This window comes from Musca domestica, unplaced genomic scaffold (genome assembly GCF_030504385.1).
Source record: "Musca domestica strain aabys unplaced genomic scaffold, Musca_domestica.polishedcontigs.V.1.1 48, whole genome shotgun sequence".
NCBI lineage: Eukaryota > Metazoa > Arthropoda > Insecta > Diptera > Muscidae > Musca > Musca domestica.
Window position 1 is genome coordinate 6,766,218 of NW_026712340.1, and position 14,784 is coordinate 6,781,001.

General features: G+C 33.6%; 1 protein-coding gene across 2 annotated transcripts in view; it reads left to right on the forward strand.

Annotated features, from left to right (window-relative positions):
• LOC101889017 (protein Wnt-2) overlaps positions 1–14,784 on the forward strand; it is an 82,560-nt gene that overhangs the window by 3,131 nt on the left and 64,645 nt on the right. The window contains exon 2 of one of the 2 annotated variants that reach the window (XM_005187391.4): positions 4,987–5,638. In XM_005187391.4, the coding sequence (XP_005187448.2) occupies positions 5,583–5,638 (56 nt within the window). In that variant the 5' untranslated portion in view covers positions 4,987–5,582. The remainder of the gene's footprint in view (positions 1–4,986; positions 5,639–14,784) is intronic. The other variant, XM_059127858.1, reaches the window with a different exon arrangement.

A 14,784-nucleotide genomic window follows, 5' to 3' on the forward strand; every position in this document is an offset into this window, starting at 1 on the left:
AAAACTTTTATATGGGCGCCATACAAACGTGAACCTATGTGGACAATGGTACACGGATTAGTACGTATTGCGAGTCTTAAATTCAAATATGCAACAATTTCGTGAAAAAATGTGGCTAGAAATCACAAAATACCGAATATCGGAAAATGTTCTGACACCGATGATCGAACCCTCTATAAACTAAAAACACCGAATTTAAAACAAATATAGTAAAAAATATGGCCGAAACCGTCAAAATACCGAATATCTGGAAGTACTGTTATAAGAAAATGTGGAACAATGTAGACATATACAATATTGTGCCACAAAACTCTAAATAATAAATTTAAAACTCTTAATACCAAATTTGAAACAATGCTTCTTACATCTTACCAAATTTTCAGACTTTCGGAAATTTAGTAACATTTAGTACGCATATCCAAAACTATCGACATTTCTCCTGAACAATTATGGTATGCATTTGTAAAACCACCACCCGATCTTTACACCAGATATCCTTTCACGTACCGTGGTACAATTTGAATAGTTTAGTACCTTTTAATAACATTTCTTAAACTTAAAAAAAAATTCCAAAAATTCTATCTTGCACTCAATTAGTGATTCTTACTGAAACAATAATTTTAGTTTATTCTGTTTATTCAATACAAATATTGAATTTTTTGTAAATTTTTGTATTCTTCGTACCCTTTTAGTACGAATTTCCAAAAGGCCAGCCTGACTCTCCTGCAAATTTTTAACATTATATCTTCCAGATTAAATGTCAGTCAGTCAGTTATTTTACTACTCTATTATATATATTGATAGACCTTCAAGACAAAAACACACATTCCACAAAGGGTTGAAGGGAACAAGGCTGATATTTCGATGTTAATACATATATTCATATTGCTTTGATCTTCTCGCAAGTTTAAATAACAATAACACTATAGGCAGATTATCGGGGGCTATACGGAAACGTGGACCTATGTTTACAATATTCCGCCACTGGAGCTAGAACCCATTACGAACTACAATTACCAATCTTTAGACAAATTGGTGGAAATATGTGGCTAAAACTATAAAAATATCGGGAAGTACTGTTATATAGGAACTATCCCAGAACGTGGGCCGATATATCTTATTTTCAATACCAACCATCCTAGACACGACATGGGGTCTATGACGAATTTTTAGAGGTGTTACAAACGGAATGACAATTTAATAACCCTCCTTTCCAAGGTGGAGGGTATAAAATTGAAAGTTTAAGTTATTATCCTATTTTTATACCCTCCGCCATAGTATGGTGGGTATATTAAGTTTGTCATTTCGTTTGCAATACAAATATACATTTTTGACTCCATAAAGTATATATTTTCTTGATCAGCATAAAATTCTATGTCGATTTTACGATGACCGTGTGTCTGTCTGTCTGGAAATCACTCTAGCTTCCCAACGAATTGAAGTAGGTTGACAAAATTTTACTCAAACGTTTGTTTCGTCTGCTGGACTCTTGGTATTGAAAATGGGCTATATAGGTCCACGTTTTGTATAGTCCCCATATAACTGTCCCTCAATATATTCGGTATTTAGATAATTTTAGAGACATTGTTACTGGACTCGTTTCAAATTTCATAATATGTACCACAATCTATGACAGAAAATTGTCGAGACAGGTGCAGGTCTTCGTATAGCCCCCATATAACGGTACCTCCCTTTATTCGGTATTTTTATGATTTTTTTGACATACTTTTTTTTCAAATTTCGTATTTGAAGTTCATAATGGGTACCTCCTTATATTCGGTATTATGCTGATTTCAGCGACACTATTAACCGGAATTGTTTCAAATTTCATATTTGAAATTTGTTATTGGTATTACTGCATATGACAGAAAATTGTCTATACAGGTCCAGGTCTTAATATAGCCACTAAATACCGATACCTATATTGGGCATTTTGATGATTTTAACTACATTATATTCCGGAATTGTTTTAAATTTTGTATTTGCACTTCGATATGAGTACAGCCTGTGATACATCATCGTATTAACCCCAAAATACAGGTAACTCCCTATAATCGGTATTTTTAATATTTTAACAGAATTTTCAACGGATTTTTGATTGGGCCAAAAAGTATGTAACACCACGAAATATTGGTTTCTTTCCATCTCGCCGAGCTGAGTCGATTTAGCTATGTATGTCCGTCCGTCCCTCTGTCCGTCCGTCTATACATGTTAATTTGTAATCAAGCTACAAATCGCAGTTATTCGCCGATTCTCACGAATGGAAAATGTCAGAACAGAAGCCTATTGCTTTTGGAGATGATAGCAAAATATTTAGGGCTTGAAATGGACCAAAAAGTGAAAAATTTCTTAATTTTGCAGTTGCGCTACATGTCCCAATTATAGACCAATAGTGGAAGAAGTTAGCATGGAGCTAGATCTAAGGTCTGGGAAGAAGCTTTCCAATTTGGATGGACATCTGGTAATATTTAGTGGGTAAAACAGACCATAACATTTGTCTTCAATAAAAGTCAAATTTTCCATTAAACCGCGAATATTTTTAAACCCAGCGAAATCACAAATATACGAAAACGTAAATTCTGACCATTACGTAGGTACCGATATTAAATATATCGGATGTATATAGCGAAATATATTCAATGTGTATTACAAAGGACAAATTTTGTCCATTCAGAATGCCCTCTTGGCATAAAAGAATAAAATCAAAACAAAAAAAAAATAAATAAATAAATCACCAATAATGTTGTTAATATAGATTTTGTAGTATTTTACATATTTTTTCATAATTTTTATCGCATGTGATTTGTTTTTAATTTGACTTATAATATTGAAGTGTACATTTTGTAATATTTTTTCACCTTGTAACACAGGTAGGGATTATTATATGCAGTTTGCAATTATCGTCCCATCTTCAGGAAATTTTTCGTTAGGGATTAGGCCCAAAAGGGCCAGGCCTATTGTTTTTAAGGATGTCCGCAATATATTTAGGGGTTGAAATGTACCATCAACTAAAATGTTCCTGATTTTGAAGCCGTTATAAAGGTCACAAATAGAGATCAAAGAACAACGGGTAACATGGACAAATACTTTTGTGTGAAAAAATACCAACATTTCCATTCTACCGAAACGCTGAAAATAACTTACAGGGGAAATCCAAAAAAAAAAAAAAAAAAACACAAATGGCGAACTTCTAGTTTTTTATGCTGTTTTCGTTGACGAATATATATAATATATGGCCAAATATCGTAGACAAGCAAATCATACAGATGAGTCTAAATTTGAAGATACCTAGGGGCCTCTTGTCTTTGGAGATGATCGGAAAATATTTATTTGATCACACAATTGAGACACATCGACACGGAATTTTGCATGAGAAGAGAGTTAAGGCCAGGGAAGAAGTCTAGCATTTTAGATGACCATTGGATTATATTTAGTTGTAAAATGGATCACAACAACTAACAGCACGACGGAGTGCTTAAATATTGGTCAAAAAGCTACGGGTAATATCTGGGGAGTGTTCTATGACATAATTTCAAAAGCGAAATCTGCCAAAATGGATTTGTAATTAAGAGGACTTCTAACATATTGTAGTGTTGTAGGCTATCATATGGTCGACCACACACGACTATAGCCTTTGCTTACTTGTTGTTATTTATTATACCCCCACCATACTATGGAGGGTATATTCATTTTGTCATTCCGTTTGTAACTATTCGAAATAATGATTTTAGACCCAACAAAGTATATATATTCTTGATCAGCGTAAAATTCTAAGACGATTTAGCCATGTCCGTCTATCTTTCGAACGAATTGAGATATAAGGAAAATTTTGCACACATGTTTATTTTTCCAGTAGGCAGATTAAGTTCGTAAATGGGCCATGAGGTCCACGTTTTCATATAACCCCCATATAAAGGAACCTCCCGATATTCGGTATTTTGATGAATTTAGCGACATTATTTACCGGAATTGTTTCAAATTTGATATTTGAAGTTCCAAAAGGATAGTACAGCCTAAGACAGAAAAATTACTGTGCAGGTCCACGTCTTCGTATAGCCCCCATATAAAGGTAACTCCCTATATTCGGTATTTTGATGATTTTAGCGACATTATTCACCGGGATTGTTTCAAATTTGGTGTTTGAAGTTCGAAATGGATACTACAGCCTGAGGCAGAAAATTGTCTATGCAGGTCCAGGTCTTCGTATAGGCCCCATATATCAGTACCTCCTTATATTCGGTATGTTGACGATTTTAGGTACCATACTCACCGAAATTGTTTGAGATGTCGTATTTGAAGTTCGTAATGAAAGCTACAGCCTGTACAGAAAATTGTCTATACAGGTCCAGGTCTTCGTATAGCTCCTATATAACGGTACCTCCCTATGTACGGTATTTTGATGATTTTGGCTACATTATTCACCGTTTATTTCAAGTTTCGAATTTGAATATGGTAATGGTTTGTGACAAACAATGCCTATGTATAACGGCTATATTCGGTATTTTTAAAATGTTAACAAATTTTTTGGCGAATGTTATCTTTTTCGATAATTTTCAAATTCATTCTAAATGGTGGAGGGTGTTCAAAGTTCGGCTCGGCCGAACTTACTGCTTTTTTACTTGTTTATTTATTATTATTATTATTATTATTATTATTATTATTATTATTATTATTATTATTATTATTATTATTGTTATTATTATTATTATTATTATTATTATTATTATTATTAATATTATTATTATTATTATTATTATTATTATTATTATTATTATTATTATTATTATTATTATTATTATTATTATTATTATTATTATTATTATTATTATTATCATTATTATTATTATTATTATTATTGTTATTTTTTCATTTTGAAAATTTCCAAATTCGTTCCAAATGGTGGAGGACGTTCGGCATTCCCGACCGAAGTTACAGTTTTTTAACTTGTTATATATTATATATATATATATATATTTCTATTTTCAGGTGCAGTTGCATGAAAAACGAAGTTCTCCATCAACACAAATGCGTCTATGTAAAAAATTAATAAAAATCAGAAAAATAAAAAAAATTCTTCCATAAATAAATAAAAAAGTGAATAAAAAGGAATTACAAAAATCCCAAACAAATCGAAAGTGTCAAATAATTTGTGTTGTGATAAGCGTCCACGGTTTGTGTTTATAAAATAATTCGAAATTTGATCTCCTTTAAGAATAAAGTTCAAATCACAATTTTACCCAAAACCAGTGAAACGAAAAAAGAGTACACAACCAACAACAAATATTTATTATTTATAATCAATGTTGTTTACATTCCCCTTAAAAAGTAATAACAAAAGAAAAAGCCCAACAAAATTCTTTTCTATAATTATTTCGTTGGAAATAAAAGCATAATATGAGATTTCGTTCAATTCTTGCAATACCGATTTATCCATCATCCATATCATCACCATTATTTATTGTGACGACTACGACGACGAAAACCACAACAACAGCAACAAATCCAGCCTCAGCATCAACGTCAAGTTCAAAACTATATTCAACAGCGACCGAACAGCATTGTTCGAGCAGAGTAAACAAGAAATGTGGCATAAACGTAATAAACTCTTGATATTTTTACTTTGGATAATGAAAATAAGGTGAATATTTATTTTATTTTTTTGTTGTTGTTTTATTTTTTTTCACTTTTTCATTCTTGTTGTATTTTGAAAATAGCATAATTAGAATAGCAAATAAGTTGTTAATGAGCGAATAAGTGTAAAAATGAGTACCCTTCCACAAGACGTGTGGGTATGTTCGAATTAATAAAAGTTCAGTTAATTGTCGCATACTTAGAAGTCTTTGGAAGGGCAAAGAGACAAAAGACAAAAAAAGAGACAACACTAAATGCCCACTTTTGGATGCAACCGGTCTAAAAGTTTAAAGTCGATTTTATTCACGCCTCTTTCTTGATCTCAGAAATGGATTAGGATTTATTAAAAATCGGGAAAAAGTAATATTCCTATCAACCATATAGAGAGTAGTGTCTTCCGTTTTTAAAAATTCGAAATTTTCCTTATTATTATCATTTTTTAATAACAACAACTTTTAGTCTTGGTATGAAAAAATCGATTTTAACCAATTACTAGGCACAGACATAACTCAGGTATTTGTTAAGTAGAATAATTTCTTTGATTGCACAGTTGGTTTCAATTTTCATTCCTAAGCTTTGACGCTCATACGAATAGAACAATTCAGCGGTTATTGTTTATTCGCGTTTCAATAAAAAATATTAACTAAGCGAAGAGAAATAAAACTGAGTAATTTAAGCAAATGCAAAATGTTTGTTTTCGGCGGGATTTGAAAATAAATATATTTGTGTGTCATGTGAAAGTTATATTTGCCTTTTGTAGATTTCGGATTCAGATTATTAATTGTGGCATTTGGCGAAAGTTCATAAACAATTTACGAAAGATAATAATACACCATGTATTTTAAAATAATAAAAGATCTATTTTTTCCGATAGAAGGTGTTTCGTAGTCATGCTCCAAATATGTGAAATAAAATGATCCGTTTAAGTAAAATAATGCTATTCTTCTTTCGAAGTCAAGTTAATTAATACACCCAAATTATTGCGAAAAAACAAATCACAAATTTTATTGTGGAAAATTAAGGATGATATGACTAAAAAAGCTTTGCCGGAAGTGGGGACAGTCTCGTAACAAATAAACGTATATACAGTGTGAGATAAAAAAACTGCAACAAAGCCAAACGCCATAATTTTTACATTTTTTTAATATTATTGAATGAAAGCAAAAAATGTCGGAAATAGCATACGATTTTGGAATAAGTTTAGATTTGTTCGAATTGGTCACCTTTGACACGAATTATGGCCTCCAAACGGCCAATGAAACCGTCACCGAATGTTGCCCTTTTTTGGCCCATTCCCGGCGATGCGCCTGCTTGAGGTGAGCGACACTTTGGTATTTTTTTACTGCCAACCTTGCTTTCCAAAATACTCCAGACACAATAGTCCGACGGATTGGTATACGGAGATTTTTGTGGCCATTTTGTGCTGAAAATGAAGCGAGGAACCTCATTTTGTAACCATTTTTGGGTGGCGCGTGCTGAGTCCTGTTGGAGCGTCCAATATATGCGGCCAAAATGTATTGTGTATTATGGGCACGCTAGCACAAGGCTTTAATATTATTTTCGCGATATTATTCGGTATTTATTCCGATGCCACGGTCGATTAATACGATCGAAGAACGACCATCGGCTGTTATGGCGGCCCACACCATCACCATGGCCGGCGCTTGAGTTCTGGTGGCCAACCGAAGGTGCACATTTTCAGCTGACCTCTTTGGCAAGTTAACACGATCCGTTTGTTTGTTTACAAACTGCTACACAACGAATGTTTTCTTAACCGGAGAAAACCAAATTCGGCAGTTCACCACTTTCGGCCTCTTTAGCTCTTTTGAGTCTATTTTCTTTCTGTTGTGGTGTAAGTTCTTGTACTTTTTGGAATTTCAATGGCTTTACCCCGAGCTCATTTTTCAATATTTGCCGAATCGAATATTGCGATATGTTCAGCACGCGAGCCATTTTTCGGCCACTGCGACGCGGATTTCTATAAATTCGCTTCTTTACTTTTCGAACCATTTCTGCTGATGTTGCTGTTTTCTTCCCTCCACTTCCTTGACGTTGGGCTACGTTACCAGTATCACGGTAACGAGAGATGGTACGAAAAACAGAAGATTTATTCACATTTAAATACCGGAGTGCTGTGACAATAGGTACTTGTGGTTTTACTGTTAATATATAAAGAAATCACACATAACTTTTGCACATCACGAATAACTTTTTTTCTATAAAATTCTCATCAAAATGCTTTTGCACGCTTGTAAACAATATAATAAGCTGTCAGTGGAATAATTTTAACTGCTGTCGGAGGAGTGGCTTAGAAATTTATTTATTTTTTTATTTATTTATTTATTTAATCTATTAGTCTATGGATAATTCCTTACAGACTATATATGTACATAACTAATAATTGTATAATTAAAATTAAGAATTTAAAAACATTATTATTTTACTTTTTATAGTATTAATATCCATTGTAAAATCGATAAAATTATAAAACGCGTTAAAATCTTTTGAAATTCTTGTTAAAGGATCAGCATTTGCATAGTTCATCCTGGAGAATTGAATTGCTAGTGGTGCATAGTGGCGGGTAGTACGTTGAGGAACATTGAAATTTATGTTGTTAACAAGAAAACCAGCAGAAATATCACCCATAATCACATTATAAAGAAATGAGACATTTAGCATTTTTCTACGGCTTTCCAGAGTTGGCAGCTTGATCAGTGAGAGTCTATCAGTGTATGGTGGAAGATTATCATATGAAAAGTTCAAACTTCGTAGACAGAAAAGTAGGAATTGTTTTTGAACAGACTCGATGCAGTCGCTGTGTGTTTTATAAATTGGATCCCATATGACCGAAGAGTATTCCAAAATTGGGCGAACAATTGACATGTATAAATTTTTTGAAACATAAGGATCTTTAAACTCTTTACTCCAACGTTTCACAAAACCAAGAACTGATTTTGCTTTGTTTATAGAAACAGAAATATGAGATTTAAAGTTAAGTTTACAATCCAATACAACTCCAAGATCAACGAATGTATCAACTTTTTCCAGAGAATAGTCAGCAGTTTGATGTTGGTAGCAGTATTTTCATCTCACCTCCCATGAATTATGGTTGTAGATGGGAGCTATATCCAAATCTGAATCGATCTCGATAAAATTTGAAGTAGGTATTTCTTGGCTGTATTTGATATCTGGTAACAATTATCATTTTTGTGGAGTGTATATTACGAATATGAGGGACTTATACACCAAATCGGACGAAAAATATATTTGGGTGCTAAAGCTATATCTGCTTTCAGAATCAATTCGGTTGGATGAGTCAGGTCATTTGGACTAATATTGGCCATATGAAGCACAATTAACCCGCAACCTGCTGAAGATATATATGGGAGCTATGTCTAAATTTGAACCGATTCTCACCAATTTCAATAGGGTTCGTCCTTGGAGCATTTCGTTGGAAAATTTGTTATCATTTTTAGAAAATGTTAAAATCTGCGTGAGGTACCAGATATAAGTTTACCATTTTCATACTTCATTCTATACAGATATCTTTATTAAAATTACAAGAAACTCGAACATTTATATCCAATTTTATGCGAAGTCATAAATTCCATATTCATTTCAGGTTTCTGGTTGAGAGAAATATTTTATATAGACAGTTGTAAAGAATCGCTATCTTGTTATGACAGATAAAAGTATTGGGGTCCGCAGATATATATCATCTTGACAACAGATCTTGTGTTAACAAAAATTTCTTTATGTGTGCAATTTGAAGAGAGTTGGATGCTTATTTCGCTTTGTTTGAGCGTTTTGTTTATTAAAATCTTAGACTCTATGTGGGGGAGGTACCAGAAGAAATGGTCCGATCTCTACTATCCTTATAACAGACCTTGTGCTGATGGAAATATTGAAACATACTAAGTCTGAATGGAATTTTCACCCTTTGTGGGGGAGGTACCATCTTCACGGCAGATATTGTTTTCGTAGAAATATTGGGATATGTGAAATATGAAAAGAACCGGATGCTTATTTCGGATTTTATAATCGTTTTGGTTATTCAAAACTTTGACCATATGTCGGGGAGACACAATAAGGAATGATCCGATCTTTACCATATTTATAGCAGGTCTTTTGTTGACGGAAGTATTGAGATGTTCCAAATCTGAATAGAATATTAATTTCGCGTTTAATGACCTTGATGGTTCTTCACAATATTGACCCTTTGTGGATGAGGTGCCAGAAGGAGTGGACTGATATACTCTATCTTAGTACCACATAAAGATATTTGCGATGTTTGTAATTTGAACACAATCGGACTCTTACGTCACGGTTTATAAGAGTTATAATTGTTCGAAATGTTGATCCTTTGTGGGTGAGATACTTGGATGGAGTGGACATTTTCGCACCTGACCTAGCACTGATGCCAATACTAGGATTTGAAAAGTTGGAGCAAAATTGGATTATCCTTTCTCTTTCTGTGCAGTAATTTGTTTTCTTTTTTTTGAAAATTGCGACCTTTTGTTGTGGATGTACCTGAAGGATTGGGCCGATATTTGCCCATTTGCGAATATGATCTTAGTTTGATAATAATATTCCGATGTACCAAGTTTGTACCACATCAGATACTCCCTTCGAGAGTTATCGTGCGCACCAGCCAAACAGACAGTCGGGCGGAAGGACATCGCTAGATCGGCTCTAAATGACCAGAAACGAATTTGGTCCAAAGAAAACTAGGGTCTAATATGGCTATTTCGATGCGGCACGTTTTGACCTATACCCTCTCTAGCCATATGGCTGAGGGTATAAATATATGTGAGCTGTATCTAAAGCTAAACCGATGCTTACAAAAATTTGTATTTCTTTTGTTTGGAGCTACCAACTAGTTTCTCCTAGTTTAATTTACGGCAATGCTGTGGCGTAGCCTGTTCCCATCCGAAATTTTCAGATATTTTCTGTGTAATTTGCATGAGAATGGGTTTGTGGGGTTATCTTCCTTATTATACACTCCGCCATAGAATGGAGGGTATATTAAGTTTGTCATTCCGTTTGTAACACCTCGAAATACACATTTTAGACCCCACAAAGTATATATATTCTTGATCAGCATAAAATTCTATGTTGATCTTGCGATGTCCGTCTGTGGAAATCACTTTAGCTTCCGAACGAAATGAAGTAGGTTGATAAAATTTTACTCAAATGTGTATTTTGTCTGCAGGACTTTTGATATTGAAAATGAGCCATGTAGGTTCACGTTTTGGTATAGCCCCAAATATAACGGTACCCCCGATATTCGGTGTTTTGATGAATTTAGCGACATTGTGTCAAATTTGGTATTTGAAGTTCGTAATGGATACTACAGTCTATGACAGAAAATTGTCTGTGCAGGTCCACGTCTTCGTATAGCCCCAATATTACGGTACCTCCCTATATTCCGAATTTTGATGATTTTAGCTACATTATTCACCGAATCTTTTAATCAAGTTTCTCTTTGAATATTTTAATGGTTTATGACAAAAGTTGCCTATGCAGGAACACTTCGTCGTATAGACCCTAATATAAGATTAAGATTTTAACAGAATTTTGAACGGATCTTATTTTTTTGATAATTGCTAAAATCGTTCCAAATGGTGGAGGGTATTCAAAGATCGGCTCGGCCGAACCTACAGCTTTTTTACTTGTTTTTTTTTTCTGCAATCGATTCTGATCTAATCAGATCTAGGATTTTGGATGATGGTGGATCAATATCATCCATCACTGTTATGGATTTGCATACAATTTCACGTTTTGTATATGCGAGCTTTGCCCAAACAAAAATTACAGCTCGATACAGAGTTTAAGTTTTTGGAGTCACAAAACAGAGAGTAGTAACCGATTTCAAAAAGTTCTTCTTAAACCCATTACTAGGTATTATATTTGTTGCCTTGTAACATGCTTGCTATTTATATATAATGGACATTTTAATATCATAACTTAAGCCATGTGATTGTGATTGGAATTGTAATACATATGTTGTGTGGAAAATTCCGATTACATGTAGTTAATGCTGCAACGAACTTCTGTCCATTTTAATTATAGGGAGACAATGTATCGCCTTTGACCAAAATCGCTTCGAATTCTTGCCACTATTTAAAATAGTTGTTTATCTACAATCGACAATGGTATGTCAATTGATAGTTGGCATATATTTGCCAAAGCAATTCACACATTTGCTGCTACTTATGTATGTACACAGACATACCTACACATATACCTATGTCCAACAAAAACAATGACGACTACTGATTACATTAAACATTAAATATTAATAATTTCTGTTTTGCATTTTTTGTTTATCTCTCTCGCTCTGGCTTAAACTCGGGGTGACAAATGACAGAAAATTATCGACAGATCCACCTCGATTGTGGCTGCACGTCGTGATGTGGAACTGAACTTGGCATTGACATTAAAAGCAATGCTAATTAGATGGCCAGAAATGCGATTGTGCCTGGTGGCTGTCCATTACCGATGGTAGTGGAACATGTCGAAAATTATTGGACAACAAATCGATCATAGACATGCAATCCATTGGAAGCTAGTGGGCACTGACAAAAAACCCAGATAGATTAATTGAAATTTTCAGTGATTCTGTCAGGCAAGTGATGACAGATTAATTAACAGAGATTGATATAAAACTCAAAGAAAAGGTAGAGAAGGTTTGTGTTGGTTACATTTAAGGAGATCACTTGAAATGAAATCCAAATTGACATTTTGACAAATTTTTAGATAAGATGCTGAGTGCATTCAAAACGGATCAGGTTAATGGTTTCTTTTGCTTTTAGTTAGCCCAACACAGGCGGAAAATTTTCAATGATTGTTTTTACAAATATTTGTAATGGAATTAATTAAATCACAAAGTATTTTTTATTAAAACCTACATGTGTTAGGTGGTGGATTTTTTGTGGTTATTGTTTTTTTATTGCTATAGATATGTGCATTTTTATTGAGATCTCTGCTGTGCGTGATCTATGAATTATCCATAAGAAGGACAGACGGGCAGACGGAAACAGTCAGACGTCCATTTCTACTGTAAAAGGCCAACACATTACCAGGCCACATCTCAAATCTAGAAGAAAAAAAACTTGGCCAATTTTTTCTCAATAGTTACAAAGAAAATGGACATGACAGTTGCATGCCGCCTGAGCGATAGATTGGTAATAGACACTCAAATCAATCGATGGATAGATAGACAGATAGAAAGACATTGAGACAGATCAATATAACAGTTTTGTTGCTGTCGATAAATTTTCAGTTGCAAAATTATATAATGCACCACTTTGTCACACTGACATTGACATGTTTACATTGACATTTTTTTGTTGCCATTGGAAGGCAGTACTAACTTTTTTTTGATATTCGTGGCGGGTTTTTTCCTTAAAATCGAAAGTATGTAAATGATGCAGGTGTGTGTTGGTTTTTGGTGTGATGGAATTTTGATTGGATTTTTTTTTAAAGGAATATTGGAGTTTCCTGTGTTCAAAGAAAACATTACCTGGCCAACGAAAGGGACTGCGGTTATTTATAAGACACTTAAAATGCAATACATTTCCGCAAAATAAGTTTAAAACTAGGAACCAAAAAAAAAAAAGCCAGTAAAGAAAGTTTGAAATCGTATAAAAATATATATGGGAGCTATATCCAAATCGGAACCGATCTCGATAAAATTTGGCAAAGATATTTGATATATTTCCCTGAATATCGTGGGTATGCACTCGTTGGAGTGAATATTACGGCTCTGGGTAACAAATATGACAAATCGGATGAACTGTATGTATGGGAGCTATAGCTATATCTGAAGCGATCTTCACCAAATTACATACTAGCTTCTAGACTCATTTCGGTCGTAAGTGCCAAATTTCATCCAATTTGACCAAATATTAGACGTTTGGTGCACAATCAAAGGTAAATCGGACGAAGTTATATATGGGAGTTATATCCAAATCTGAACCGATCTCGATAAAATTTAGCAAATGTATTTCTGAGCTGTATTTGATATATTTCACCAAATATTGTTGTTACAGGGTGCATATTACGGCTGCGGAGGACAAAAATAACAAATCGGATGAAAAATATATATGGGAGCTATAACTATATCTGAACCGATTTCGATCAAATTTGGCATACTTATTTTCAGGTCCAATCTGATTGTACGTGCAAAATTCCGTTCAAATCGGACTGATATTTCACGTTTGGTGCATAATAAAAGGCAAATCGGACGAAGATATATATGGGAGCTATATCTAAATTTTTAGCGATTATCCCCAATTTCAATATAATTCGTCCTTGGGCCAAACAAATAATTTGTGCAAAGTTTCATCTGGATAGGACAATAAATGCGAACTGTACTTTGTTTACAAAAATACATGGACAGACGGACGGACATGCATAAATCGACTCAGAATGTGATTCTATGCATATCATCGAAAGGAACTATGGGTCTATATCATTTCCTTTTGCCTGTTACATATATATATATATATATATATATATATATATATATATATATATATATATATATTATATATATATATATATATATATATATATATATATATATATATAATCATAGACTTAACACTATTTTATGTAATATAAATTCGTTCCAACAGTTCCAAGTTGGGCCTTTTTTATCTCCTCCACCTTGAAGAGGACGGTGCATTAACTCTGTAATTCCGTTTGTAACATCTCCAAATATTCGTCGCAGACCCCATAAAGTATATATATTCACGATCAGCATTAAATTCTAAATCTATTTAACGATGTCCGTCTGTCTGTTTGTGCGAATTCCTCAGCCCAAATCATTTGACGCAGAGCTTCAAAATTTAACAGAACAATTTATATTGTGTCTAGGATTTTTGGTATTGAAAATGAAATATATCGGTCCACATTTTGGTATAGCCGCCGGTGCCTACTGATATTCGGTATTTTTCTTCGGATTAGTTTAAAAATTGGTATTTGTAAGTTATAATGGGTTCTAGCTTCGGTGTCGGAACATAGTATATATAGGTCCACGTTCTCGTATAGCCCCCACATAATGGTACCCCCGGATATTCAGTTTTTTAATGATTTTTGCCAAATTTTCCCACGGATTTGTCTTAAAATTGGTATTTGTAGTTCGTA